This window comes from Dendrobates tinctorius, unplaced genomic scaffold (genome assembly GCF_039654945.1).
Source record: "Dendrobates tinctorius isolate UK_male_01 unplaced genomic scaffold, ASM3965494v1 ptg000175l, whole genome shotgun sequence".
NCBI classification, from domain to species: Eukaryota; Metazoa; Chordata; class Amphibia; order Anura; family Dendrobatidae; genus Dendrobates; species Dendrobates tinctorius.
In genome coordinates this window covers 4,209,695-4,235,329 of record NW_027361842.1, presented here as the reverse complement: position 1 = coordinate 4,235,329, position 25,635 = coordinate 4,209,695, and the positions used below count along the sequence as shown (strand labels likewise).

Below are 25,635 nucleotides of genomic sequence, written 5' to 3'. Positions count from 1 at the left end.
TTGCAGAGTTGAAAACACAGAGATAGCATTCAGGATTAACTGCTTGCTGACATTGAATGGAGACACAGGAGTGGATTCAGAGCAGAGACTGGAAAAGCTGGTTACCATATATAAGCTTGCAGAGTTGAAAACACAGAGATAGCATTCAGGATTAACTGCTTGCTGACATTGAATGGAGACACAGGAGTGGATTCAGAGCAGAGACTGGAAAAGCTGGTTACCTGTATGAAGAGAATAGAGATGCGTGTCACATTCATCCATGTTATAACTGCCAGTACTTTGATAAACTGTACTTGGATAAAGTGTGCATAAATGCCCCCTGCATGATCTGTCTCTTTAAGCAAGCCAGACTTATGGGACTTGGAGGGTGGAGACAAGAGGGGATGAGAAGGGAAGTTTGTTTCACTTCTGGTAGCATGGGAATGCAAGTGTTATGCTGTGTGCTGGAGGACGAAGAATAAAACATATCTAAAGTTTAATACCTTGAATTCTTCATAACGTGTGGATATTACACTGTTGTCCATATTAAAAGGGCTTGCCCCATCGGTGACATGTATGACAAATTGACAGGGGCGAGACCTACATCTTTCTAAAAAAAAAAAAAAGGCCCTTGTTGCACACTTCTGTTAGAGGAGAGAAGGTCCTGCATTACGGCTCTCTATTATTTTCTGTGGGATCTTCAAAAATTGCAGAGCAGAAAACATGCTGACCTCACATAAAAATGAATGGAGAGGGAGACCATGCACGGCCACCTCTAATTCCTGGCAGTGTGCGATGGGGGGGGTCTCCAACTACTTGGACCTGGGATTTATTAAATGGTTATGGCATATCTTCTCACTATGCCCTTCAGTTGGCAGGAGTGGGTAACACCATAATCTGTCAAGTTGTTAAAAACCCTTTATGGTGACAAATGCATTATATGTGGAAGGAAACTGTGAAGTTTGTCCTATTACATACGAAATACTGCTAAAGGGAATCTGTCAGCAGAATCCCCCTCCAAAACATTTCTATGTGACTATAGCTCTATCAAAGGCAAGTACCTTTACATGGCCAGTCCGCTTCTCCGTTCCTGACAAATTAGCGTTTGACGTGAAATGCAAATGAGGATGAAGAGCCATCTGGAGATCCAAAGACTCCGTCACTCCAGCTCTATGTACTGTATATAGGGGAGAGAGGAACTTTCACCTACAGTGTATGACAAGCTTGGGTTTTGTTACTCTGGAATTCACTTATGTCCTGACTTCAGCTTCTTGTGTGATCTGCTAAGAAGATTGTGATGTTTTAAAATCTAAGCAATTTTACAATGATTGATACTATTATTTGTACTTGTTATAAATGTGGTTGCGTTTTAACCCTGGAATGGTTGCAGTGCCATCATGGATTGCAATAACACTGATAGTTACACGAGTGCTGTGAGTGGATGGCATGTTCCCTGGATTGCACAAGAAAATGTTGTCCCCTACAAATCCTTATTTAAATTGAAGAGTGAATTTTTGTTTGCTTTTTAAGGTTGCGGCGCTCCAAGAAGAGAAGAGCAGTTTGCTTGCTGAAAACCAGGTTCTTATGGAACGCCTAAATCAGTCTGATTCTTTAGAAGATCCTAATAGTCCAGCTGGAAGAAGGCACCTCCAACTTCAGACACAGCTAGAGCAGCTGCAAGAAGAAACCTTTAGGTAGAATGCGTATTTTATGTACAGTCCATATTTGAGAAGAAAGTCTACACTCGCTGTATATGACTGCAGACTTCTGAAACCTCATAGTACGCGCATTGCCCACAGTCAGGATTCTCCGATGACAAGAGTGGGCTGTCGTGTGAACACAAATACGCAATTTGCATACTTCTGGACACGTTCCGACTAGATGTGCTCAGCTTCATTACCCCAAGTGAATTGAGTGAGGCCCTGCATATATAATCCTCACGTGACTGCATGTATGATATCGGCATCATTACGGAGAATCCTGACAGCGTGCTTTGTGCGCGCTTTCAGGATTCAGAAGCCTGCAGACTTTCATCCCAAACTTGGACAACCCCTTTAAACTTATAGATCATGTCCAGCATGGCCAAATATAGCATATATCAGACAATGCAGAGTCAGGTTTATATGGTAAGGAAAATATCTGGCAGTCGTTCAGCTTTTCACAAAATCCAACAGTTTGTTGTCCATCCTAAAATGTGTGTGACCTTTCTTTGCAAGAGTTTAACATCTGAGGCCTGCCTTATGGGTTATTCAGATAGTTTTGAAATTTCAGATATTTTGTTTTTTAACGGGAAAATCTACTTTACATACAAAATGCAAATCCTCCATCAGATTTACAATGCACATCCTTGGCAGTTGATGTGAATGTAAGGGTGCAACAATGTAGGTAAATGTTCATATTCAGCAGTCTTTAGTCTACAGAGCAGAATTTGAATAGCATCTTTTACCAGAAAGCATAGTTTCAAGAAAACCTATCAATTAGATAGGTGCTAATATTGTGCTACTTGCCATTCCCACACCCTTCATGTAAATTGATTGTGGTCACCTTTTGAGCTTGACAGTCTCTTTAGTGAGGGTACTAGCACCCACACACTGCTACAGATGCTTTGTAATGCTGTGACTCACTGAGTATTAAATGGTTAAGTGTTAAGAAAAATCATTATACTCACATGAGAGGTTTTCATCAATGACATTGATCGCTTTAGAGTTTCGGTAGAGTAGTTTCATTCCTGTAGAAAGGATATTTTTGAAAGCTGATTTTAACCAATATGATGGACACACAGTTTTGCACCATATGAACATATATTTGATGATCAGCACCAGTTTCTTTTTTGTGAACTAGTCCCCCTATTTGCTAGCACAGCCCTTTCCAAGGACCTCCTAGTTCTCCTGTCCTGAAAATGGCCAATGATTGAGGGGCATATGACTAGACTCGTCCATTAGCAACCTCCATTTATAAAACACTGTCCTTTACTAGTTTCACGGTCTGTGTAAACTAGCACTATGCGCTAAGGTTATAATTGTCAAGACATGACCTGTTTTTAAGTGATCCCAATGACTTATATGAATGTCTGGCTGTCTAGTTTCTCTTGTTCCATTTTTTTTTTTTTTGGTTAGCTAGAAAAACACTGCAGATAAGACTATTCTTGTCATCCAAAACACTGGACAGTCTGCCAAAAGCAAATGACCCCATTATGAACAGGATTTGTCAACTTTGTAAACCAACACAAGAGTCATATGATTATTTGTAGATAATACCAGTCATTTTTGAGACTTTATATATTTTTTATATTCTTGTTTTGTCACCCTAAACAAAGGTTTTCATCTTTTCTAGGCTTGAAGCGTCCAAAGATGATTACAGGATACGATGTGAAGAGCTCGAAAAAGAGATCACAGAGCTAAGGCAGCAAAATGAAGATTTAACAACACTAGCCGATGAAGCCCAGTCGCTGAAAGATGAAATGGACGTGCTAAGGTACAGGCCAAGACTTTCTTATCATCTATAGCATTTACATTTTGTCACGCTTATCCGCTGTTATAATAATAAAAACTATTTCTCAGATTTAGATCGGTATACAGATATAACCACACCCGTATAAATTGAAATGACAGCACCAATAAGGAAAAGTTGTGGAATTATTAAAATCGCAGGATCGATAAACATGTAAATGATGAAAAACCGGAAACCAAATTTTCAAAACCTCTCAATTTTTTCAGTGCCGTGCATACTCGTGTATAAGCAGAGTTTTTCAGCACATTTTTTTTTGTGCTGAAAACGCCCCCCTCAGCTTATACTTGAGTCATTGTCCCAGAAGACGGCGGGGGAGGGGGAGCAGAGGGTTACAGGAGGCAGGAGCCAGCTGCTGTGGCTAAAGCCTGTGCCCACTGCTAAAGAGAAATGAATATTCACTACATTAGCAGTGAATATTCATTTCTCTTATAGCACGCTTGGTGTCAGCCGCAGGCTTCCAGTAGCTGGCGGGCTATCACGGGTGCCCGCTATGTAAGAGTTATGAATATTCTCCTCTCTCCACTCCCATAGGCATGGAGTGGAGTGAATATTCAATACCTTAATGAGTGGGGACATGTGATCGCCCGGCTGCTGGTGCTGCAGGCACTGGAACAAGATGCAGCGAGGGTGCGCAGGGAAGGAAAGTAGGTTTTTTCTTTTTTATGCTTTTCTCATGGGGGCCATGCATATAAGGATAGGGATGAGGAGCCATGCATACCAGGATATAGGGATGAGGAGCCATGCATACCAGGATATAGGGATGAGGAGCCATGCATACCAGGATATAGGGATGAGGAGCCATGCATACCAGGATATAGGGATGAGGAGCCATGCATACCAGGATATAGGGATGAGGAGCCGTGCAGACCAGGATGGAGATGAGGAGCCATGCATACAAGGATGAGGGAACAAATCGTACCTAGCGATTCAATAAGTTTCCACAGTTTTTCGTGGCAAAATTAGGTGCCTCAGCTTATACTCGGGTCTGCTTATACACGAGTATATACTGTACATGCCTTGGCTGCGATCAGCATTACATCACCTGGATACATGTTGCTTGTGCTACTGTGAGCGGCCCGCATGGCCTAAATGTGTTACTATGCACTACAACTATGGTCTGCAACATCTCTGAACTTGTCTCGCATCGAATACATCCAGGATCTCATCGGTCAAGAAATGAAAAGGAAGCCGCCAATAGCGGATCTTGATAAATTGCCAAGCTGTATTCAGCAAGGCAAAACATTCCTCAGACAACCATTAATAACCTCAGTGAAAGCAGCCAAGGCATGTAAGGCTTCTTTTTAAACTTGTCGTGTTTTTGCGGCCCCCATAAGATTTCTTTGGGGCCGCCAAAACGGCCCCCAAAAAACATCAGCGTGCCGTGTCCCGTATGGCCGTGAGGGCGGTATATACAGACGTGAAAAAAATATCGAGCCTGCTCGACATTTTTCATGGCTCATGGACACGGCCTCTATTTATATCAATGCCGTATTTGCAGATCGCTGTTTTTTCCCCTGCAATTTGTAACAACTGGGAAAAATAGCAATCCGAGAAGTTTTTTGCGACCTTTTTTTTGCAGGAGACCGCAAAAATCACGGCAATATGGCCTGTAAAAACGGACCGTAAAAAAACAGCATGTGTAAAAGTAGCCTAAGACGTGTATATCGGCTCTCGAACGTAATATTGAATAAATTGAGATTGATGTAGAAAAATGCTGAAAAAGTAGGAATGATTTCAAAAACACGAATGTTAAGACCTTGTATTTTGTTAAATGAATGAACAAAGGACAAATATAATTGAAAGGAATATTTGATGTGACCTATCTGTAAAAACTCAGCAGGGAGGTTATTATAAATATCTTGGAGAACTAACCACAGATCTTTTGTAGATGTAGGCTTGTACAAATCCTTCGGTCTCTTCATGTAATTCCAGACAGATTAGATGATGATGAGATCAGGGCGCTGCTGGGACCATACCATCACTTTTGTTGTTCTTTACACTGATGATACTTGGTTACATTCTCTATATGTCTGGGATCGTTTTCCCGCTGAAGAATAAATGTAAAACCAATCGGACACTTGAGTATTGCATGATGGAAACTCTATTTCTTTGGAATTTGGTTCGGATTAAATGTGTCCTAAATCCTGACTTCATTTTGTGAAATGGAGCCCCAAACTTGCAAGGAACCTGCACCATGCTTCACTGTTTCCTGCAGACACTCATTATTGTACTATCCAGATCCTCAGCAAATAAATTCTCTTATGTTACAGCCAAATATTTCACATTTTGATTTATCAGTCCAGAGCACTTACTGACATTTTTATTTTTAACCTCCGTTTACATGCATTGTTGAGTAGCTAGGACTTGTCTCCATGTTAAAGATGTGGCTTTTTGGCCTCATTTCTTCCATGAACATCATTTCTGGCTAGATAAAAAAGAAAAAATAGTCCACATCATTCTATTGAAAATTAAAGCAACAAAGCCTATATATGACCAAAAAATTCAATAGGGGAAAAATCCCACATGCATACCAAAAGTAACGAATGTACGTATTCGGTGACTTCTCATTTTAGAGCACGTGCTCCCATTTTTCTACACTCTAGTTCATTTTTCTTTGAGCATAGTTGTCACCTTTTTCCACGGAAAGTGTTGTGTTTTTTATTTTTCTCCCTCAACTCTTCCATAAAGGTCATTCTGGCCAGACTTCTCCAAATGTTGGATGGGTATAGCCAGGTCCCACTGGTTGCTTCTAGTTTTGAGCTGATGGCACTGCTGGATATTTTCCAATTTCACTGAAAAGTAAGCATGATTTTTCAAGTTTCTTGGCCACAACCACTGCTTTTACGGTCCTGACAATTGCTTGTTTCTTGGTGTCCTCTATGTTAAGAAATACAGGCATATACTTATCCATCATTCAATACGATCAGGGAGGCATCTGATTGGCTCCACATATATTCTGCAGCAAGACAACAACCCCAAACATAGCAGTGTCCTAAAAAGCTATTCTTCAGTGTTAAGAAGAACATGGTGTCCTGGAAATGATTCTATGGCCCTCAAAGAGCCCTAATCTTAACATCGAGTCTGTGAGTTATTTAATGGGAATCTGTCACCCCATTTTAGCCCTATCAGCGGCGGCCACCTCCATCAGGGGCTTATCTACAGCATTCTGTAATATTGTAGATAAGCCCCCGATGAAACCTGAAAGATATGAAAAACGCGTTAGATTATACTCACCTGGGGTCCGATCCGGTCCGATGGCTGTCGCCGTCCCATTCAGCGCCTCCCATCTTCATACGATGATGTCATCCTCCTTGCGTCTCCCTCGGTTCCTGTGCACTCGTACTTTATCTGCCTTGTTGAGGGCAGAGCAGAGTACTGCAGTGCGCAGGCGCCGGACGTCTCTGCCCTTTCCCGGCGCACTGCAGTACTTTACTCTGCCCTCAACAAGGCAGATAAAGTACGAGTGCACAGGACCTGAGGGAGAAGCAAGGAGGAGGACATCATCGTATCAAGATGGGAGGCGCTGGACCGGACCGCGACACCCAATGCACCTGCCCCCAGTGAGTAAAATATAACGTGTTTTTCTTATCTTTCAGGTTTCATCGCGGGCTTATTTACAGCATTACCGAATGCTGTAGATAAGCCCCTGATGTCAGTGGCCCCAGCTTATGTGGCAAAAATGGGGTGACAAATTCCCTTTAAGAGGCAGAAGAATTTGCAGAAGCCTATCTCCACAGAAAATCTGAGGTTAGTTCTCCAAGATGTTTGGATCAACCTCCCTGTCAAGTTCCTTCAAAAACTGCATGAAAGTGTATCTAGAACATGGATGCAGAAACTGCATCCTGGGGAGCACACGTGGCCTGCTATGCCATTTTTCTGTGGCCCCCATCTTATGTGGTATCAGTAGGGCTTGCCCATGTGTGCCTGTTTGAATGTAGTTTACATAAGAGAAGTGGGGTGGCACTGTCATCTGTGTCCTCCTTAAATTTTAGGAGAATATGGTCTCTTTACCTTTCTTTTTTATTCCATGCATTTTACTGGTGGCCATCTATGCTTGTGGCTGTCTACATTTTAGTTTATGCCATTTAAGTTTACAATGGGGAGAGCCATGCTCATGCATGGTCTTCTAAGTGTAAACTGTTGGTAAAAATTTATATAATTTATACAATGTGATTTTCTGGATTTTATTTTTAATATTCTATCGCTCAATGTTAAAATTAACCTACCCTTCAAATTATAGACTATTCATGTCTTTGTCAGAGGGCAAACGTACAAAATCAGCAAGGGATTAAATAATTATTTCCTTCACTGTATGTGTATTGTGCGATCTCCGCAGTTAGTAATAGCGAGTCACACGTGTACATTTAGAAAAGCTGTTACAATGAACCCATTGTGGACAGTAAACATTAAAAACTGTGTGCTTGTCCTTGCTGGTCCATTTATGCACTATAATGAATTCTTGAAACATCTTATTTATGTTTGTAACCTTTATTAACCTTTAATTTGCCTTGTGTTCTATTCTTTCAGGCATTCGTCAGATAAAGTAGCAAAGCTTGAGAGTCAGGTAGAGTCTTACAAAAAAAAGCTAGAAGACCTGGGAGATCTCCGTCGGCAGGTGAAACTGCTAGAAGAAAAAAACACCATGTACATGCAAAATACAGTCAGCTTGGAAGAGGAGCTCCGGAAAGCTAATGCTGCCCGGAGTCAGCTGGAGACCTACAAGAGACAGGCACGCCTTGGCCTTTCCGTGGTTTGAGTTAATGTTTTTGGCCTTTGGTTGCCTTCTAATGTCATGTGGATTCATTTCTTAACAGGCCGTGGAGCTTCAGAATAGACTGTCAGAAGAATCGAAGAAAGCTGACAAATTGGATTTTGAGTACAAGAGATTAAAAGAAAAAATTGACAGCTTACAAAAAGAGAAGGATGTAAGTATTTTTCACCTTGCTCAAGAAGCCAGGTACTGGGGCAGATTTACTATCGTATTTAGTACATCCATGTGAGATCCAAATCTCACCGCAGCCCATCAGTGATTCTCACACTCGGATAGTGATCCCAAATGTGCAGAGCATCAAATGCCGAGCTGAAAAATACGCCTTAGGTTGAAAATGTGTGTAAAAGATTCACTTTTCTGGAAATGGATCTTTTCACCTTTCCCAATGAAAAGCAAGGTTTCTGAACTGAACTGCCCATTTCTGTAGACCCTGTGTTATTTCTGCAACACGTCTCTAAATGTGCGCAGCCTTCAGTGTATTGTGTATTAGCAGGAAAGGTGCTGAAAAACACTGCCAGGTGTGGATGTCCCCTGTGCCAGATTCATCAGCGGGCAGTGCTCCCTTGTTGATGAAGTCTTGCACACGCTGCCCTATGGGAGAGGCTGTCTCACCCTTTGTATGGGAATAACAGGTCTCCTACCATATTCCTCAGTCCATACATAAATGTTCTGTGTTTGTATGGAAATAAACATGGAATGCTCCACTGGATTCTGCAGGAAAATATCTGTGTTAGAGGGATGTACAGAGCCGGCATACTGTGTCCAAGAATTGCCTATGTGGCTGTGCACTATCATACAAGCTTCATATACAGGAGTCCTTAGTTTGTTACACAGTGTCAGGTTGTTTTTAATAGCAAACACTATTAGAGGGGTTGTCCACTTTTATAAAAGTTGTTCCTATAGCTTCTATTAGTAATTAAATAACAAGCCTGCTGTACTGAGCCCGCCACCACTGCTCCCAACAGCGCGGCGGCAGCCAATTGGTGAGCTGATTGATTCCGAGAGGCCAGTGCGGTCTGTCGGCTGAGCTCAGTTGTCTGTAGCCCTTTTGGTTTCACATTCGATATTGGGTGCAGACTTGGGGAGGGTGAGAAAAGAACAGTTTTGTTTTTTTAACTACTCTCAGACCTTATTGGAAAAACTTTTCTGACAGAGGAGAAGTACTTTAAGCTGCGACGTGGTATAAAACACAAGCTCGTAGAACAGAAATCCGGAAAAGTCTAAAGAGCATAGCAATGAATGTTCAGCTGTCACGTTTGCTCGGAGGTTAGTTGTGTGCGTACTGCTGCACTGGCCATGTTACATTTAGTCATGCCATTATCCTCAGTTTTGTGTGTGTGCATACAAATGGTAGAGACAGCAATGCATGTTATGGTGGCCACAGTTTTATCTCGGTTTGTGAAGGTACTGCTCAAGCATTAGTTGGGCAGATGGATTTGCAGGACTTTGGTCCCTCCCATCTTCCAGGCCAGTATTTTGTGACCGCTGGACGGGAGCTTTGCAACTCTCACCTTCCAGGATCCCGGTGTGCCATTTGATTAGCCAGGCTGGCATGACATCATATATACGAGCCTCTCGTTCAGCAGGCACAGAGTGATCATTTGACCAATAGAGCAGTCCCAAAAATCGATCCAACCCTCTGCAAAGCAAATAACTATAAGCTGTGTCCATGAGCAAAGATACGATTTTTAGCCATTATATGAGGGATCCAGCAGCAATCTGTTAACAAAAAAAACCTGATTTTTAACTGAATCCGTTTTTTTTTTTTTTTTTTCCAATATTGAAGTCTATGGAAAATGTATCAGTGAAATGGTCATCTGTTTTGTTCCAATTGAAACTGATCCAGTGAGCAAAAAAAATTCATCCTTTTCAAATGACAGAAAAAAGAATGGCTATTTAGCGAATCCATTTTACATAGACCCAGTGATCATGTTATCGGTGGGTTTTGGGAGGGAGCATTACTTGCCTGGGTTCTACGAGTCCCAGTCAGCTCTGCTATGCTGAAGGAAGGCTGAATTTCCCTTGTAACTATGGCGAATATACCAGCCAAAGTTACAAAGGAAATGAGAGGTAAAAAAAAAATTTAAATGTTTAAATCCCTATCTAACATCTTTTTTGACCTAATTGGGGAGCAACATGTGATATGAGCGGCTAAATAAAGCAGGGAGGAATATGTCCCCCAGGCCATGGGTCTGTGAAGGTGATTTTATCCACTCCCTTGTGAATATAGCCTTATTGTATCAGTCATTAGTATTTGCCACGCGGCACACATCTGATTTATCTTCCAGCATTCCCGGTATGTCTCTATTATGCACAGCTTTCTTTGTGTCTGTTGTTGTGTATTTTCCCAAATGACCTAAAACATTATTTTTGTCTTCTAAAACAGAGACTAAGATCAGAAAGGGATTCTCTGAAGGAAACTATTGAAGAGCTAAGATGTGTGCAGGCTCAAGAGGGTCAGCTTACTACAGCAGGTACTGTGTCTGTGACCACCGCCATATCGCCGGTTGGGTTCTTCCATAGCTGAGGGCGCATACTCTTACGTGTGCGGTTAGACTTTCTTTTTAATATTTCTTTCTATGTTTTACCCTCACAGGGTTAATGCCATTAGGTAACCAGGAACCAGCAGACAGCTTGGCTGCAGAAATTATTACACCGGAAATAAAGTAAGTGTAGTTTGGACTTATTTCCTGATATTTTACTTGTCTCAGAGGAAATTGTATATGTGTCCCTTGCCACCCAACAGAAAATTTGCCAAAAGCTAGGAGTTTGTGGAAGAACTACTAACTCTTGGCTTCCTAGCATTATATCTTACTGGAAGTAGTGATGTGTAGCCCACCACGATGATTAGCTCTAGGGGCTGAAGAATAAGTGATCTTGATCTGGAAGTTGTGGCACCATTTTAGTTACAAGTGCCCTTTTAAATGTCGGAAATGAAAGGTTTCAAATTCCGTCATTGCTTGTTGTTTCTGTTCCACAAGCAATATTTTGTGTCCGCTTTTCTTTTGTGTTGTAGACCCAACATCATACATATATGGACTTCAGTATACAATCGCCAATGATGGCTGTGTTCTACAGCCATCATGGGTCTCCTACAGCAGTAAGCAGAGCTGAACTCCACGCTCTTAAATGCCGCTGTTATCTGACAACAGCACTTAAAGCATCATCCACCCCTTCAATTGTGTGACAGGATTACAGGGTGCCGATGAGTTGTCCTGGCTGCTTAAGACAGTGCTTCTATGAAGACAGGACTGTGATTTTTGCTACATGCTGCAATATTTTGGTATTGCCATATGTAGGGTAAGCGATCAGATCCCCCAAATCACCCTTTCCCCCACTGAGATTAAAGAAATAAAATAAAAAAAAAAAACGTAAGTAGTATTGTGTCCATAGAAGTCCAGTTGATCAAAATATGAAGTTAACCCAATCGGTAAATGCTGTAACAAGAAAAAAGTTTTTTTTTTTTTTTTTCCCAGTTGCCACAAATAAACAAAAATAATGCAAGGTGATCACAATATTGTATGTACTCCAAAATGGCATCAATAAAAATGAACATAAGCTAATTTAGCTCACCATGCAACATTGCGGAATTTATTTCTTTTTTCAAAATTACTCTGCACTTATAATTTTTTTTTCCCATTTTACAATACATCGAATGGTGAAAACGAATGGTGTTTTTCAACATTTCATCTTCTCTCTCAAAAAATAAGCCCCTATATGACTGAAAAATCACTTGTCTCCTGGAAGTAGGGGAAGATTGGCCAGTTATGTATCTTGTTCTATTCCATTACCATTGCTCTCCGAATAACTATCCATAAAGACATCTGGCCAGTTCGTCAGTTTGTGCCAATAGAGTTTGGTAGAAAACTGTTCGAAATGTCACAATTTTCCCAATTTATAGTTGTGCAGAAAAAAAAAAACAAAGTCTTTTGACGTTTTTAAACCAACTGTGGGAAATTTTTGAAAGATGGTTTTCACTTAATGGGAGTGTGGTTGCCAAGTGCAGGCCAACAAATCCATCGTCTTTTATGAAACAAGGTGTGGATTAAGATGGAATTGTACTCCAGAAACGAATAAAGAGCATTTCTGGCACACGGCAACTGAAACATGTGCCAGAGTCAGTCATCAGTGCACGTCTCTTGATAGATTTGCCGCATCTTACTCTAGCGCACCGCCTGGCGTACAAAGCACCAGGGTGATGAATCTCCAGTACAGTTGATGAGGAAAGCTGCTACTGCAGAGAATGCATCGGATTGCATTTACTGATAGTGAAGTTTGATTGTCCTGGGTGCAATCAGGTAAAGTTGTCTGCTTTGGAGATACGTTTGTCATGTATCCTGTTCTGATTTATCTCAAAATTCATAGAGCTGGAAGGGACCTCCTGGGTCATCTTGTCCAAACCCCTGCTCAATGCAGAATTCACTAAACCATCCCAGGCAGTCTGTCCAGCCTCTGCTTGAAGACTTCCATTGGAGGAGAACTCACCACCTCTCATGGCAGCCTGTCATCTGTTTTCTTCTGTTGGCCAGAGATGAGCGCTTACAGAACTGCAGGACCTGTTCTGTATTAGACATAGACCTCAATACATAAAAATTATAACAGCATAATTTTGGCAATAGAAAGCTTTGAAAAGGCTCAAAAATTTGGCACATAGCGAGGCTGCACTAAAATGTTGAGATTTTTGCCCAGCTTCACCAAAATGGGGAGAGCTGGGAATGGGATGTGGCAACCCTCGGTCGGCAAAGTCATGACGAGCGGCGGCGTTCCTTGCACCACAAATCTTACTCCAGTCCTCACCTGGAGTAGGATTTGTGGCGAGACGCACACCACTTTTCAGGTGTGGCAGATTCATTAAGAGGCGTGCGTCTTACTGAATCGAGAGCGTTTGTCGTCACCTTTTTTCCCCCATTAAGACCGGTGTGAACAATGGCAGCTTTGATGAATTGGGTTATAGTCTATTGGATGGAATGGCATAGTGTAATGCAGAATTTCCCACTTAATTCTAATTTTTTATTTTTTTTTTTGCCTAAAGACCCTTCGAACAAGTAGACAGGTGATGAAATAATTGCCCTATCCTTCATTATGTTTTGGATACTATTTCAGGGCAGTTGATTTATTTGGGAAACCCCTTTTGCAGGATAATCATTCCTTCCCTTCCATGCAGACAGCAGGGGCACACCAGAATTTATTTTATTCTATATATTTGCTATTTATCGCCCATGGTGTCATTTATGGCTATTCTTAGGTGATTACATTTTGTATTGTTTTTTGATGTTGTGGTCTGTTGTGTCCTTTTATTATTTTTTTTTTTTATTATATTATTGCCTTCATATTCCAAGTGCAGGTACATTTTGTTGTAGTGCCACAGTTTACCATTTTGTTTACTAAAGGTATTTTTATCCTAAAACATTAACTCTTTGTTTCCTTTTAGAGCATAAGTTCGAGGTTTGCTTTGTTTGGTTCTTCCTAATTTTTCGAAAGGTCTAGCCACAATATGTCACTTATTACATACAATACAGCATGTGTTTATATTTTATTTCATGTATGTACAGTAAGTACATGCTCCCAATTTCTGCAAAGAAAAAGCGAGCCATGTTATCATTGGAAGTATAATGAGTGATCTCTGGGTACTGTCTGGAAAGCTGCATACACGATACGGCAATGATCTTAATCGCGGAGGCATGCAGAAATTAAGGAGCAGCCACTAATCTTCTGTGTTTTTTCTCAAGGGAGAAACTGATTCGCCTTCAGCATGAAAATAAGATGTTAAAAATTAATCAAGAAGGATCAGACAATGAGAAAATCACTCTGTTACAGAGCTTGCTTGATGATGCAAACACGCGGAAAAATGAGCTGGAGACGGAGAACAGGTGTGAAAGGCCATATGCCGCTTTGGCGTAGCTGTGAGAAACAGATTCTTGCCAGCTTGTTTTCCTCCAGTGTAGGACACGTAACATACAATATTTCTGGGCACTAGCTGCTCTTTCTGTATAGATAGTAATGTACCATATATTTAGCTGCTGGACCCATTTCTATCTTCCTGACCAGTTTTTCGTAATGGTTTCTGATTACAGATGGATCTACCCTTTTAGTTCCTTTTACATGAGTTCATTAATGGGATTTACACTTCTTCCTTTGTGTTTTCCTAGACTTGTTAATCAGAGACTGATAGAAGTGCAGTCACAAGTAGAAGAATTGCAGAAGTCCCTACAAGAGCAAGGAGCGAAGGCAGAAGATGTAGGTGTCCATGCGTGGTCCCGTCAGCGCTGGCGGGCTTCCCATACTAGGAGAGGCGCGTGTTCTTACTATTCTAGCGCTATTAGATCAGAAAGCGGAATCACAGCAGGATGGTTGTGGCTGGGAAAATAGCAGCCAGCATATATCAGTCTATGTTCACACACCAGACCAGGCGCCATTTTGTTTCCCTTTCTCTAGAATTAGTGTGTGCTGAATGTGGCATAGTGTAAATGTCCATGTAACAAGTGAATGCAAAACCATTCTCCGGTGCCTTTATCCCACTTGTAGCAAGCATATGGCACCGTAATGTCAGCATTCTGATGTACAGCGTAGAGAGAGACTGTGTGCATGCACCCTAACAAGATATTGATGCAGGGAGGAGCCCTTAGAGGCTGTACCTGTGCTGAAAGGTCCCTTCCTTACAGAATTAGGAACTATGAACCCTCACTCTATGGTAGCTACAATTGGTATAGTGTGTATTGAAGAAACTGTACATGCTCACCGTTACTTTTATAATTTTGTGCATGTCGCCCTCTACTGGAGGTAGAAGAAATCCTTTATACAAAACAGGACTAATAACTCTGTTTACTTGATTTTCCTTACAATGCTTCTCTTGATTGGACTTTCACAAGGCAATAGTAAGTACAGGATTGTGATAATCTCTTTTAAGTACAGTAAAGAATAGGGTGTATAGAATTTTAATAGAAACTGTGTACATTACAGGAAGATAATCATTTTTTTTTTTTTTTTGCTTAAGTCACTTCTCTTAAAGAAGAAGCTTGAAGAACATTTGTAAGTATACTCCAAAAATTAAGGTATAATTGCCTTAATATATAGGCTCATTTAAAGGAGCTGGTTTTGGGCCCTTAGGCTGGGTGCAAGCGATCCAGAAGTGGCAGCGCTTTGGACGCCGTGTGTGAGCTGTGCCCAACACGCTGCCTTCTATTGAACGCTGGTAAATTTATCTGTGTTCACTGAACCGTGCGGATTCACCGCGTCCAGTACATTCTATGGATGTGATTTCTCTTGCGGAGACTCGTGTCTCTTCAAGATAAATAGAAATGCTGCAGTCTGGAAAGACGCGCCACATGTCCGTCTCCTGGAGTGAGCCGTGGGCGTCCGTTCTGGACGCTGCAGGTTGGACGCTGCACAAGTACAACCCGCAGCGTTTATTGATCGTGTGCGCATACCCTTACAGTGCGCCAATTGTCTCTATGCAAGTCAATCAGTGGTTGCTAACTGTCTTGATCACATGGGGTGTCAAAATCCTAAGGAAACAGAACATTGGTTAATACGATAGTTCTGTCTCCATACAGTATCGTGTTGGCAGCACATTCCCCTTTTCTCGTTCGCCTTATTGGGGGACACAGAGACCATGGGTGTATGCTGCTGCCACTAGGAGGCTGACACTATGCACAAAAAAAGGTTAGCCCCTCCTCCGCCGTATACACCCCACCGACCGGCAGGAAGTTCCTCAGTTTAGCTTAGTGTCAGTAGGAGGTGGACACGGGTCTTTGATTAGACCCATATCTACCTCGATGTGCGTCGTTTCTTTTCAGGTTTTTCCGGAGTGATACAGTGTGATTAGTCACATCTGTAGTCCCACAAAGAGACTATGAGTACGGCGTGTACTGCCACCCGTATCCTCATAAGTCTACAGCAGGACCAAGACCCCTAACATGGATGTGGCGTTCCAGATGGTCCTCGCTCCCCGTCTCCCACCCACTCGCCTACCAGAGCCGGTCGGTCGGTTGAGGCGCAGGATACTCTCCTTGAAACAGTACGCTGGATGAAACGGATCAGGAGGGTAAGTATGAGACCTGAGTCCCATTCTCCCCTGCGGGTTCCACGCCAGGCCACTCCATGGATTCTTCGGCAGCGGTCGCTGTGACAGTGCTGCGACGCCTCCAGGCGGCCGCTGCAGCTATTTAGGCCCTGGCTGGTTATCGGACAGCTCTTCCCCCCCCCCCCTCTGCCGCGTCCTAGCTGTCCTCAGTGCTGACAGGCGGCCGCCTCTTCTAATCCAGGCCCCGGCTTCATCTGGGGCCTTGTCCGGCGTCGCGGCCACGCCCCCCTTCTCCATTTTCGGGCGGGCTTCCCTCCCGCCCGCTCTAAGCCCGCCCACGGCCTTCTCCCCTCAGGTTGAGCGTCCCGGAGGCGGCGCCGTCCCTCCCACCCTACCATCTTAGCGGGTGGCACCATTTTTATCATCGGCGCCTAGCCCCGCCTACCTCCCTCCTCTGCATCTGCAGGAAAGCGCGCGCTTCCTGCTCGGCTCCTCTCTGGCTGCCGCCATTTTCGCAGCCTGTCAGCCGGACGCTGTTCCCTCAGCCGTGCCCCTGCAAGCCGGACGAACCGTGCATCTCCATTTATTGGAAGCTGCGATAGGACACCGGACCGTGAGTAGCTCTGCATACTGCAGACTGACACCCTCCTCTGCCTCCTGTCCCCCAACCTTCCGGCAAGGCTTCAGTGACTGTCCGTCAGTATGTCTAATTCTAAGTCTGTCACTCCTCACAAGTTGTGTAGTTAATACATTTATTTCCCTACGCGTTTCAAAGTTAAAAACTTCTTCCTCAGGGGATGATATGTCACATATCATCCCCTGAGGAAGAAGTTTTTAACTTTGAAACGCGTAGGGAAATAAATGTATTAACTACACAACTTGTGAGGAGTGATGGTCTGGTAGCGCACGTTTAATCCATAAAAATTCCTTCCTTGAATCTGAAGATTTATGGCCACGGCGTGGTCATTTGGATGTGCAGCAAGCTGACCTTGTTCCTTTATGCCTGTTACTCTCCTGCAGAGGGTGAGTATAAACCATTGACTTATATCTGTGTTTTCTCTGGTAAGACCCTATTGCGCTCTTTTTCTTTCAGTTTCTACTAATTCTAAGTCTGACCGCGCTCGTCCCCCTGCCTCCTCTGGCACCTTAGTCAAGTACTTTGCGTGCTCTTCTTGCAATCGCAAACTTCCCTCAGGTCAGTCCACTCCCCTCTGCCTGGACTGTAGCAATCCAATCCAGCCCGACGCCGCTCAGGAGCCATCCATAGCCCCAGTGGTGAGTGAGCCCCCCATGCCGGGCTGGGCCTCCTCTCTATCACAGTCAGTGGCAGACCTCACCAAGGTCTCTCAGTCCCTAGTAGCCGTTCTGGACAAGTTGCCCTTGGGAGCTTCGGCGGGACCCAGCACGTCTCAGGACGTCCCATCTGAGCCAGCCAGCGGCAGTCGCAAGAGGCCCAGGCAGGACCTCCAGGCGGAGTCCTCCCCTCGTCCTACCTCACCCCATAGTCCCCAGCAGTCTCCCTCTCGGGCCTCCTCTCCCGAGTCAGGCGAAGCGCTTTCGGAATCGGAAGGGGTCTTAGAGCTGGATTCGGACCAGGATGCGAACATGAAGGTTACGGTGCAAAACCTCATTGCCGCGATTCACCATACCTTTGACATCGCTGACGCCCCTGCGAAATCCTCAGATCAGGAGGTTTCGTTCAGACGGGCGGAAACGCCATCCAGGGTGTTTCCCTTCCATTCTGAGTTTGGAAAGATTTTTACAAAGGAGAGAGAAGATCCGACCAGACGCTTTCAAAGAGGAAAGCGTCTCGGCGTACTGTACCCGTTTGCTAAAGAGCTCACGGACAACTGGGCCGCTTCTCCCTCGGTGGACCCTCCCGTGTCCAGACTTTCTAATAATACGGTCCTTCCGCTGTCAGGTGTGGCGTCTCTAAAAGATTCTAATGATAGGATCATAGAATCTCTAGCAAAATCTGCCTTCGAAGCTGCATCAGCAGCGGTATGTCCAGTCTTTGCTTCTTCTTGGGCAGCAAAGGCCATATCCACTTGGGCAGACGACCTTCGGCAGGGCATTCTGGATAAGGCACGACCAGAGCATTTGGCCGATCTCGCCAATCAGATTTCCCATGCGGGGGATTATCTGCTTTCTGCCTCCCTGGATGCCGCATCTTGCGCAGTTCAGGCGTCAAGTAACATCGTGGCAATCCGACGTACAATTTGGCTCAAGGCCTGGCAGGCGGACTTGTCCTCTAAAAAGTCTCTGACCAATCTGCCTTTTCAGGGAGTGCGTCTCTTCGGATCACAATTGGATCAGATTATTAAGGACGCTACCGGAGGTACGAGTTCTCTTCTCCCCTCCAAGCCTCGCAGACCTCCTCCAAGGCGTCAGTTTCGTCCCTTTCGGACTTTCCGCCGTTTCAATACGGCGGAAAACCCTTCCAACCAGCAAAGGCCACAGGCACGTCAGGAAAGAAAGAAGGTTTCCTTCAGGCCCACTCCGTCCTGGCGGTCCCACTCTTCCCAGGGAAGACCGTCCAGATCTAGATCTGGACGGTCTACATCCGCATGACTACCATCGGTCTCCCGTGGGTCCCTTCCAATTGGGAGGTCGACTTCTTTTCTTCAGCGACGTCTGGCTCGCCTCAGTAGAGGACGCTTGGGTCAGAGAGGTTGTATCAACAGGATACAAAATAGAGTTCATTTCTCTTCCACAGGATCGCTTCTTCCAATCCCATCCGCTGAGGGATCCGGCCTTGGTCCCGGGGTTCTGTTCGGCCATCGCCTCTCTTCTCAGTTCCGGGGTGATTGTGCCCGTTCCCGAATCGGAACGCTTCACAGGGTTTTATTCAAACCTGTTTGTGGTGCCGAAAAAGGACGGGGCAGTTCGGCCCATTTTGGATCTCAAGTTACTCAACAAGAGAGTTCGCCTTCGCCACTTCCGGATGGAGTCTGTACGCTCGGTAATTGCTTCCATGGAGGAGCAGGAATTCATGGGTTCCATAGACATCCAAGATGCCTATCTACATGTGCCCATATTTCCCGGACATCAGAAGTTCCTGCGGTTTGCGATTCACCACGAACATTACCAGTTCGTCGCGCTTCCTTTCGGGCTCGCCACCGCTCCCAGAGTCTTCACGAAGATTATGGCGGCGTTGATGGCCTTGTTGAGGATCAGAGGTCTCGTTCTTTTTCCGTACCTCGAAGATATCCTGATCAAGGCTCCCTCCTTTCAACAGGCCTGCCTAAGTGTGGCGATCGTTCTAGACACCCTGTCCAGTTTTGGGTGGATCGTCAACCGGAAAAAGTCCTGTCTGGTCCCTACTCAACGCCTTGTGTTTCTGGGCCTTCTGTTCGACACTCGTCGGTCAAGGGTATTTCTCCCACAAGACAAGATCCTTTCCCTGCAGCAGGGCGTGCGATCATTACAGATCACACGATTTCCATCCCTCAGGACAGCCATGAGGGTCCTGGGGAAGATGGTGGCGGCGATAGAGGCAGTTCCCTTTGCCCAATTTCACGCCAGGCCACTCCAGCAGGCCATTTTGTCCAGGTGGAACAGGTCGGCTCTGTCTCTGGATCGTCCGGTTCGCCTTTCATGCCGGATCAAGCGGTCTCTCAACTGGTGGTTGACGTCTCCCCTCATTCTCTTGGGGCGGTCTTTTCTTCCCGTTCACTGGCAGATTGTCACTACGGACGCCAGCCTCATCGGCTGGGGTGCAGTGTTCCGCAATCACACTGTTCAGGGTCGATGGTCGACTCAGGAATCAGCTCTGCAGATCAATGTCCTAGAGATACGAGCGATCCATCTAGCTCTCGTCCACTGGGAAAGGCGCCTCAAGGGCCTGCCTGTCAGGATTCAGACAGACAATGCCACAGCGGTGGCATATATCAACCGCCAAAGGGGGGACACGGAGTGTCTCAGCTCTGGCGGAAGTGTCCAGAATTCTTCAATGGGCAGAGACCTTTGTTCCAACGATTTCCGCGGTTCACATTCCCGGCGTGGACAACTGGGCCGCCGATTTCCTCAGCCGCGAGGGTCTCGCGGCAGGGGAATGGTCCCTACATTCGGAGGTGTTTCATCTGCTCTGCCGTCGGTGGGGAACTCCGGATGTAGACCTCATGGCATCTCGCCTCAACAGGAAAGTCCCACAATTCGTGTCCAGGTCTCGGGACCCTCTGGCAGTGGGCGCCGACGCTCTGGCCGTCCCTTGGTCACAGTTCGAGCTCCCCTACCTGTTCCCTCCTCTGCCTCTTCTTCCCAAGTTGTTGAAGAAAATCAAAGCAGAGGGGATTCCAGTCATCCTCATCGCCCCGAATTGGCCCAGAAGGTCTTGGTTCGCGGACATTGTCAACCTTCTCGCGGACGCCCCCTGGAAGCTTCCCGACAGGGCAGATCTGCTTTCTCAAGGCCCGATTTGCCACCCCAATTCTCGGTCGCTCAATTTAACGGCGTGGCTGTTGAGACCGAGGTTTTGAGACGGGCAGGATTCTCTGATCGGGTGATTCATACCATGATCCGCGCCAGGAAGCCGCCTCCTTCGAAGATCTATTACCGTACTTGGAAAGCCTATTTCTCCTGGTGTGAGACCAATGACATCGCGCCCTTGGTTTTTTCGCTCCCTTCTATTCTGGCGTTTCTGCAGGCAGGGCTGGATGCGGGGCTTGCTCTCAGTTCCTTGAAGGGTCAAGTTTCGGCACTGTCCATTTTATTTCAGAAAACGCTGGCCTCCCGGCCCCAGGTCAAAACCTTCCTCCAGGGTGTGGCTCACACGGTTCCTCCGTACGGAGCGCCCGTGGATCCTTGGGATCTTAATTTGGTTCTTCAGGTTCTGCAGGGTCCTCCTTTTGAACCTCTCAGGGACGTTTCCCTTTCCCTCCTTTCTTGGAAAGTGGCCTTTCTGGTGGCCATTACCTCCATCCGGCGCGTGTCGGAATTAGCAGCACTTTCTTTCCGCTCTCCTTTTTTGGTCCTTCATCAGGACAAGGTAGTTCTGCGGCCTCCGCCCTCTTTTCTTCCGAAGGTGGTATCTTCGTTTCACCTCAATGAGGACATTGTTCTGCCATCCTTCTGCCCGAGCCCAGCTCACCCTTGGGAGCGGTCCTTGAACAAGCTGGACCTAGTCAGGGCATTGAGAGTCTATCTAGCCCGGACGACTTCCTTGCGGAAGTCAGACTCTCTGTTCATCATTCCTGACGGGGCGAGGAAAGGTCACCCAGCCTCAAAGGCCACTATTGCGCGCTGGATCAGATCGGCAATTTTGGAGGCATACCGGGTCAAGCATCGAGTGGCCCCTCCAGGGGTCAGAGCGCACTCTACCCGGGCGGTGGGTGCCTCCTGGGCGGTGCGCCACAGAGCTTCCGCGCTGCAGCTTTGCAAGGCTGCAACGTGGTCATCGGTTCACACCTTTGTGAAATTCTACAGGGTCCTCACCTACGCTTCGGCGGACGCCAGCCTAGGTAGAAGGATTCTGCAGGCTGCGGTGGCGGGTCCACTGGCCTGATGGAAGTTTGTTTCCCACCCCAGGGACTGCTTTGGGACGTCCCATGGTCTCTGTGTCCCCCAATAAGGCGAACGAGAAAACAGGATTTTTTGGTTTGCTTACCGTAAAATCTGTTTCTCGGAGCCTTCATTGGGGGACACAGCACCCTCCCATGTTCTACAACTCCTGTTCTTATGTTTGTCGGTTTGTTACAGTTGAGTTGTTTGTTCTGTTCTCAATCTATTCTGTTACTTCTCCTACTGCTTTCTGACTAACTGAGGAACTTCCTGCCGGTCGGTGGGGTGTATACGGCGGAGGAGGGGCTAACCTTTTTTTGTGCATAGCGTCAGCCTCCTAGTGGCAGCAGCATACACCCATGGTCTCTGTGTCCCCCAATGAAGGCTCCGAGAAACAGATTTTACGGTAAGCAACCCAAAAAATCCTGTTTTTAAATGGACAACATGCTTGTGTTAACAATGGGTTTTTATGCTGGCATAAATGACTCAGTCAAAAAAGCAAATTGATTAACATGGACAGGATGAGTTTGATGTAACTTTCTAGGAATGTTATAAAATAATCAAAAAAGCTAATAGTCTTAAAAAATTTATTTTTTCCCCGCTACTGATCAAAGGATATAGTAATCCCACATTCACAATACATTATAAAAAACTGCAGCCAATTCTCCACATCTATGCATGTTTTTTTTTAATTAATATAGTAAGTTGTATTATTTTATGTTTCATTACAAATGTACTTTATCTTTTCTTTAGTTTCCATCTCTTGAACCAGCTTGTATTATTAAACGTGCTACTTGGAAGAGAGCCTTAATCTGGTTGTGCCATTTCAGGGTTAGGATAGTGCATTTGAAAAATCTGTCACCTGAGCTGTTTTGTCCGAATATTTCCAGAGAGAAGCTTCATGAAGCCAACAATGAGTTACAGAAGAAGCGTGCAATTATTGAAGACTTGGAGCCACGTTACAACAACAGCTGTAGGTTTATTTTACGGATTAGAGGAACATTATGTTAAAGTGTCTAAAATTAATATATTTTTTAAAACCTTAAGGATAGTCTTTAGACTAACCAATTACCATTACCATTAGTATTGGGATATAATGTATTGACATGCCCCTGCATTCTAGTACATTATGCCCTTCTCCCTATGATGCATTGGCTGCTATTTGGGCAACACTTGGTGTACTATACTAACATGCTTAAATTTCCAGGGTCCTATGTAGGTCCTAGGGCAAATGATTCTCCCGGTGACCTGATCAAAGTAGGGAGTCTCTTATTATCCCTCCTCCTGCGGGATCAGAGCTTCCTCCAATCCTAGCGCATAGAAGCCTGCTTTAAGAGCTGTAACTATTAGTTTGTTTTTAGAGCAGATAAGTTTCAGGGAGCCATTAAACTCTTCCCTTACCCCCTCCACTGCATCAGTGCTAAAAGATGACACCGGCCCCACCTGGCATCAGAAGATAGTGGGTGGCCATTATGGAGATAAACTGTGGTACTCCTTTTTTTTTTTTTTTTTTTTTTTTCTCTCGCTTTATTGTGCATCCAAAGTATGAGCACTTTAGATTTACAGAATTATAATATGTTAGTGTCCCTATTTTTCCCTATTGTTAGTTGTGGCCACAGGTAAATGGAGCAGAGTGGCTGATTGCAGATCTGTTTTATGCATAAATGTATGAAGCTTTATATGATTCCCTCCTTTTGTTTCTGACTTGTAGCATAATTAAATTGATTGTAATAAGTTTACAAAAGCTATATTAGTATTGTTGTCTTTTTCTACTGTATCTTCCTTGTTTCCTCTTTTCCAACTAATATAGATCAAGTAAGTGAACCTTTCTAATAATCCCTTGGATCTATTATCATCCTCACTATCAAACATAGCAGAGCGTAAAATAAGGACAGACCCTAATTCAAGCAATATGTCACTTACGAGGTTGTATGCTGTAGTTTTGATAAGATTTCAGTTTCATCTGCTGCAGCTTTGCTTGTCCTCTCGTTGATTGTCTCTGTCCAACACTGCCCCTGCCAGTGAATGGCTGCATTCTGCGTATATTGTGTCTAGGCAGAAAACTGCCAATAAATTGTGAGGGACAAAAATAGCCAGAGATCATGACTGTAAGAGCTACATATCTTATCAATGAGAGGACTAGAAGAACTGAAACACAATAGTGAATTATAAAAACTTCAACAAGAGTCCCAGGAATCTGTGTCCCCGCCCCTTCATCATGCTGCTCTCTTATGGGGCAACATAAACCTGGTAACCACTTTTTTTCCCTGTATGTATTGCCCAGTCATAAACAGAAAGCAACACGGAAGAAAAAGAATACACACCCAATATTGCTTAGCTTTGTCAGTGTGTGATCTCCTGGTCTAACCTTCTGCATGATTAGGTGTTAGGAGATTTGAGCTCAGATGACTCACACCTTTCAAAAAAGATCCCTGTGGGGGTAGGAGTAGCATAGTGCTATGAGAGGTGGAGAGCGCTGATTGAAGGATTTGTAATAGGACACAGCTAAGGCTAGTTTCACACTAGCGCTTTTGAGCGCAGCGACGGCCTGCGCAAGGCTGCCGCTAAGCCCCGCCCCTGCCACGCCTCCGCCGGTAGCTCCGCCTACCGGCGCATGACGCTGCATGCGTCCTGCGTCCCCTATCTTTATCACTGGGGGCGCAGGCCGTGCGCAGTATGCGTTTGGCGGCGCATGCGCCTTTTTAACAGTGCGCCGAGCGCAACCAAACTGCAGCAGGTTGCGTTTGGCGCAGGTCGGCGCACCGTCAAAAGGACGCATGCGCCGCCAAACGCATGCTGCGCACGGCCTGCGCCCCCAGTGATAAAGATAGGGGACGCATGCAGCACCGGTAGGCGGAGCTACCGGCGGAGGCGCGGCAGGGGGCGGGGCTTGGCGGCAGCCGTGCGCAGGCCGTCGCTGCGCTCAAAAGCGCTAGTGTGAAACTAGCCTAAGCTCAGCTGTGCTACCCCTCTCCCACAGGAACCTTATCTCAAAGATGAGTTATCTGTGCTCTAATTTACCAGCATGCTCTAATTATTCAGACGTTAGACCAGGAGAACAGAGCTGTATACTCATATCTCACTCACTGAGAAATATTAAGCTATTGGGGGGAGATTTTTTCTACTGTGTTGCTGCCTGCTTATGATTGGTCTTCATCAAAGAGGGAGAAAAAGTACACACTCACAGGAAACAACACCCTGTTGGAGCTATCAAAAATGACTCATTAGGTGCTAAATACTAATAATAATTACTAATATTTCTGCAATGGAAAGGCGAGCTACAAAAAAAAGTTTTATTCCACTCTGCAGCCACTATTACATCGTGTGTCCAGTTCAATATTTGGTGAAAGGTTCTCAACACGTAACGATTTTTTTTTTTATGCCTGTGTAACCCCTTCTAATTTTTTGCACTGAATGCAAACTTTTACTACTCAGGCAGTCATATTTTTCCTCTAATGCTTGGCCTAATAAATGTGCTGTTATGGTTTGTATTAAAAGACTTCACTATTGTTGAATATCCCTAAAGTAGTAGTAGTAAAAAAAAGAAAACCTCGGACTTTTGCCACTATTCCAGTCTGAGCAAGGCGGCCCCTGCTAGTCATAGGCTGCAGAGTTTCTTTGACTTTATGACCGCCAGACGTCATTGGGCTTAGATTTGGGGAGTAGCACCAGTCTGGGAAGTTTTTTTTTTTTTTTTTTTTAAACTTTTTAGAGCACTTTGGGAACATTCATAAGAGTTGCCCAGTAGTGGACAATCTGTCTTCAGGCTACATTTGGCAGAAAATATACGGTATTTCTTATTTTTGTATGAGTTTGAAGGAACAAAGCTTCTCGTCTATTTATTAATCGTACC

General features: G+C 44.8%; 1 protein-coding gene across 3 annotated transcripts in view; it reads left to right on the top strand.

Annotated features, from left to right (window-relative positions):
• HOOK3 (hook microtubule tethering protein 3) overlaps positions 1-25,635 on the top strand; it is a 112,290-nt gene that overhangs the window by 68,635 nt on the left and 18,020 nt on the right. For all 3 annotated transcript variants that reach the window (XM_073551340.1, XM_073551342.1, XM_073551341.1), the window contains exons 9-18: positions 1,510-1,673; positions 3,313-3,453; positions 8,017-8,218; positions 8,304-8,414; positions 10,647-10,734; positions 10,857-10,926; positions 13,990-14,130; positions 14,410-14,497; positions 15,255-15,289; positions 22,673-22,755. In XM_073551340.1, coding sequence (XP_073407441.1) covers positions 1,510-1,673; positions 3,313-3,453; positions 8,017-8,218; positions 8,304-8,414; positions 10,647-10,734; positions 10,857-10,926; positions 13,990-14,130; positions 14,410-14,497; positions 15,255-15,289; positions 22,673-22,755 — 1,123 coding nt within the window. The remainder of the gene's footprint in view (positions 1-1,509; positions 1,674-3,312; positions 3,454-8,016; positions 8,219-8,303; positions 8,415-10,646; positions 10,735-10,856; positions 10,927-13,989; positions 14,131-14,409; positions 14,498-15,254; positions 15,290-22,672; positions 22,756-25,635) is intronic.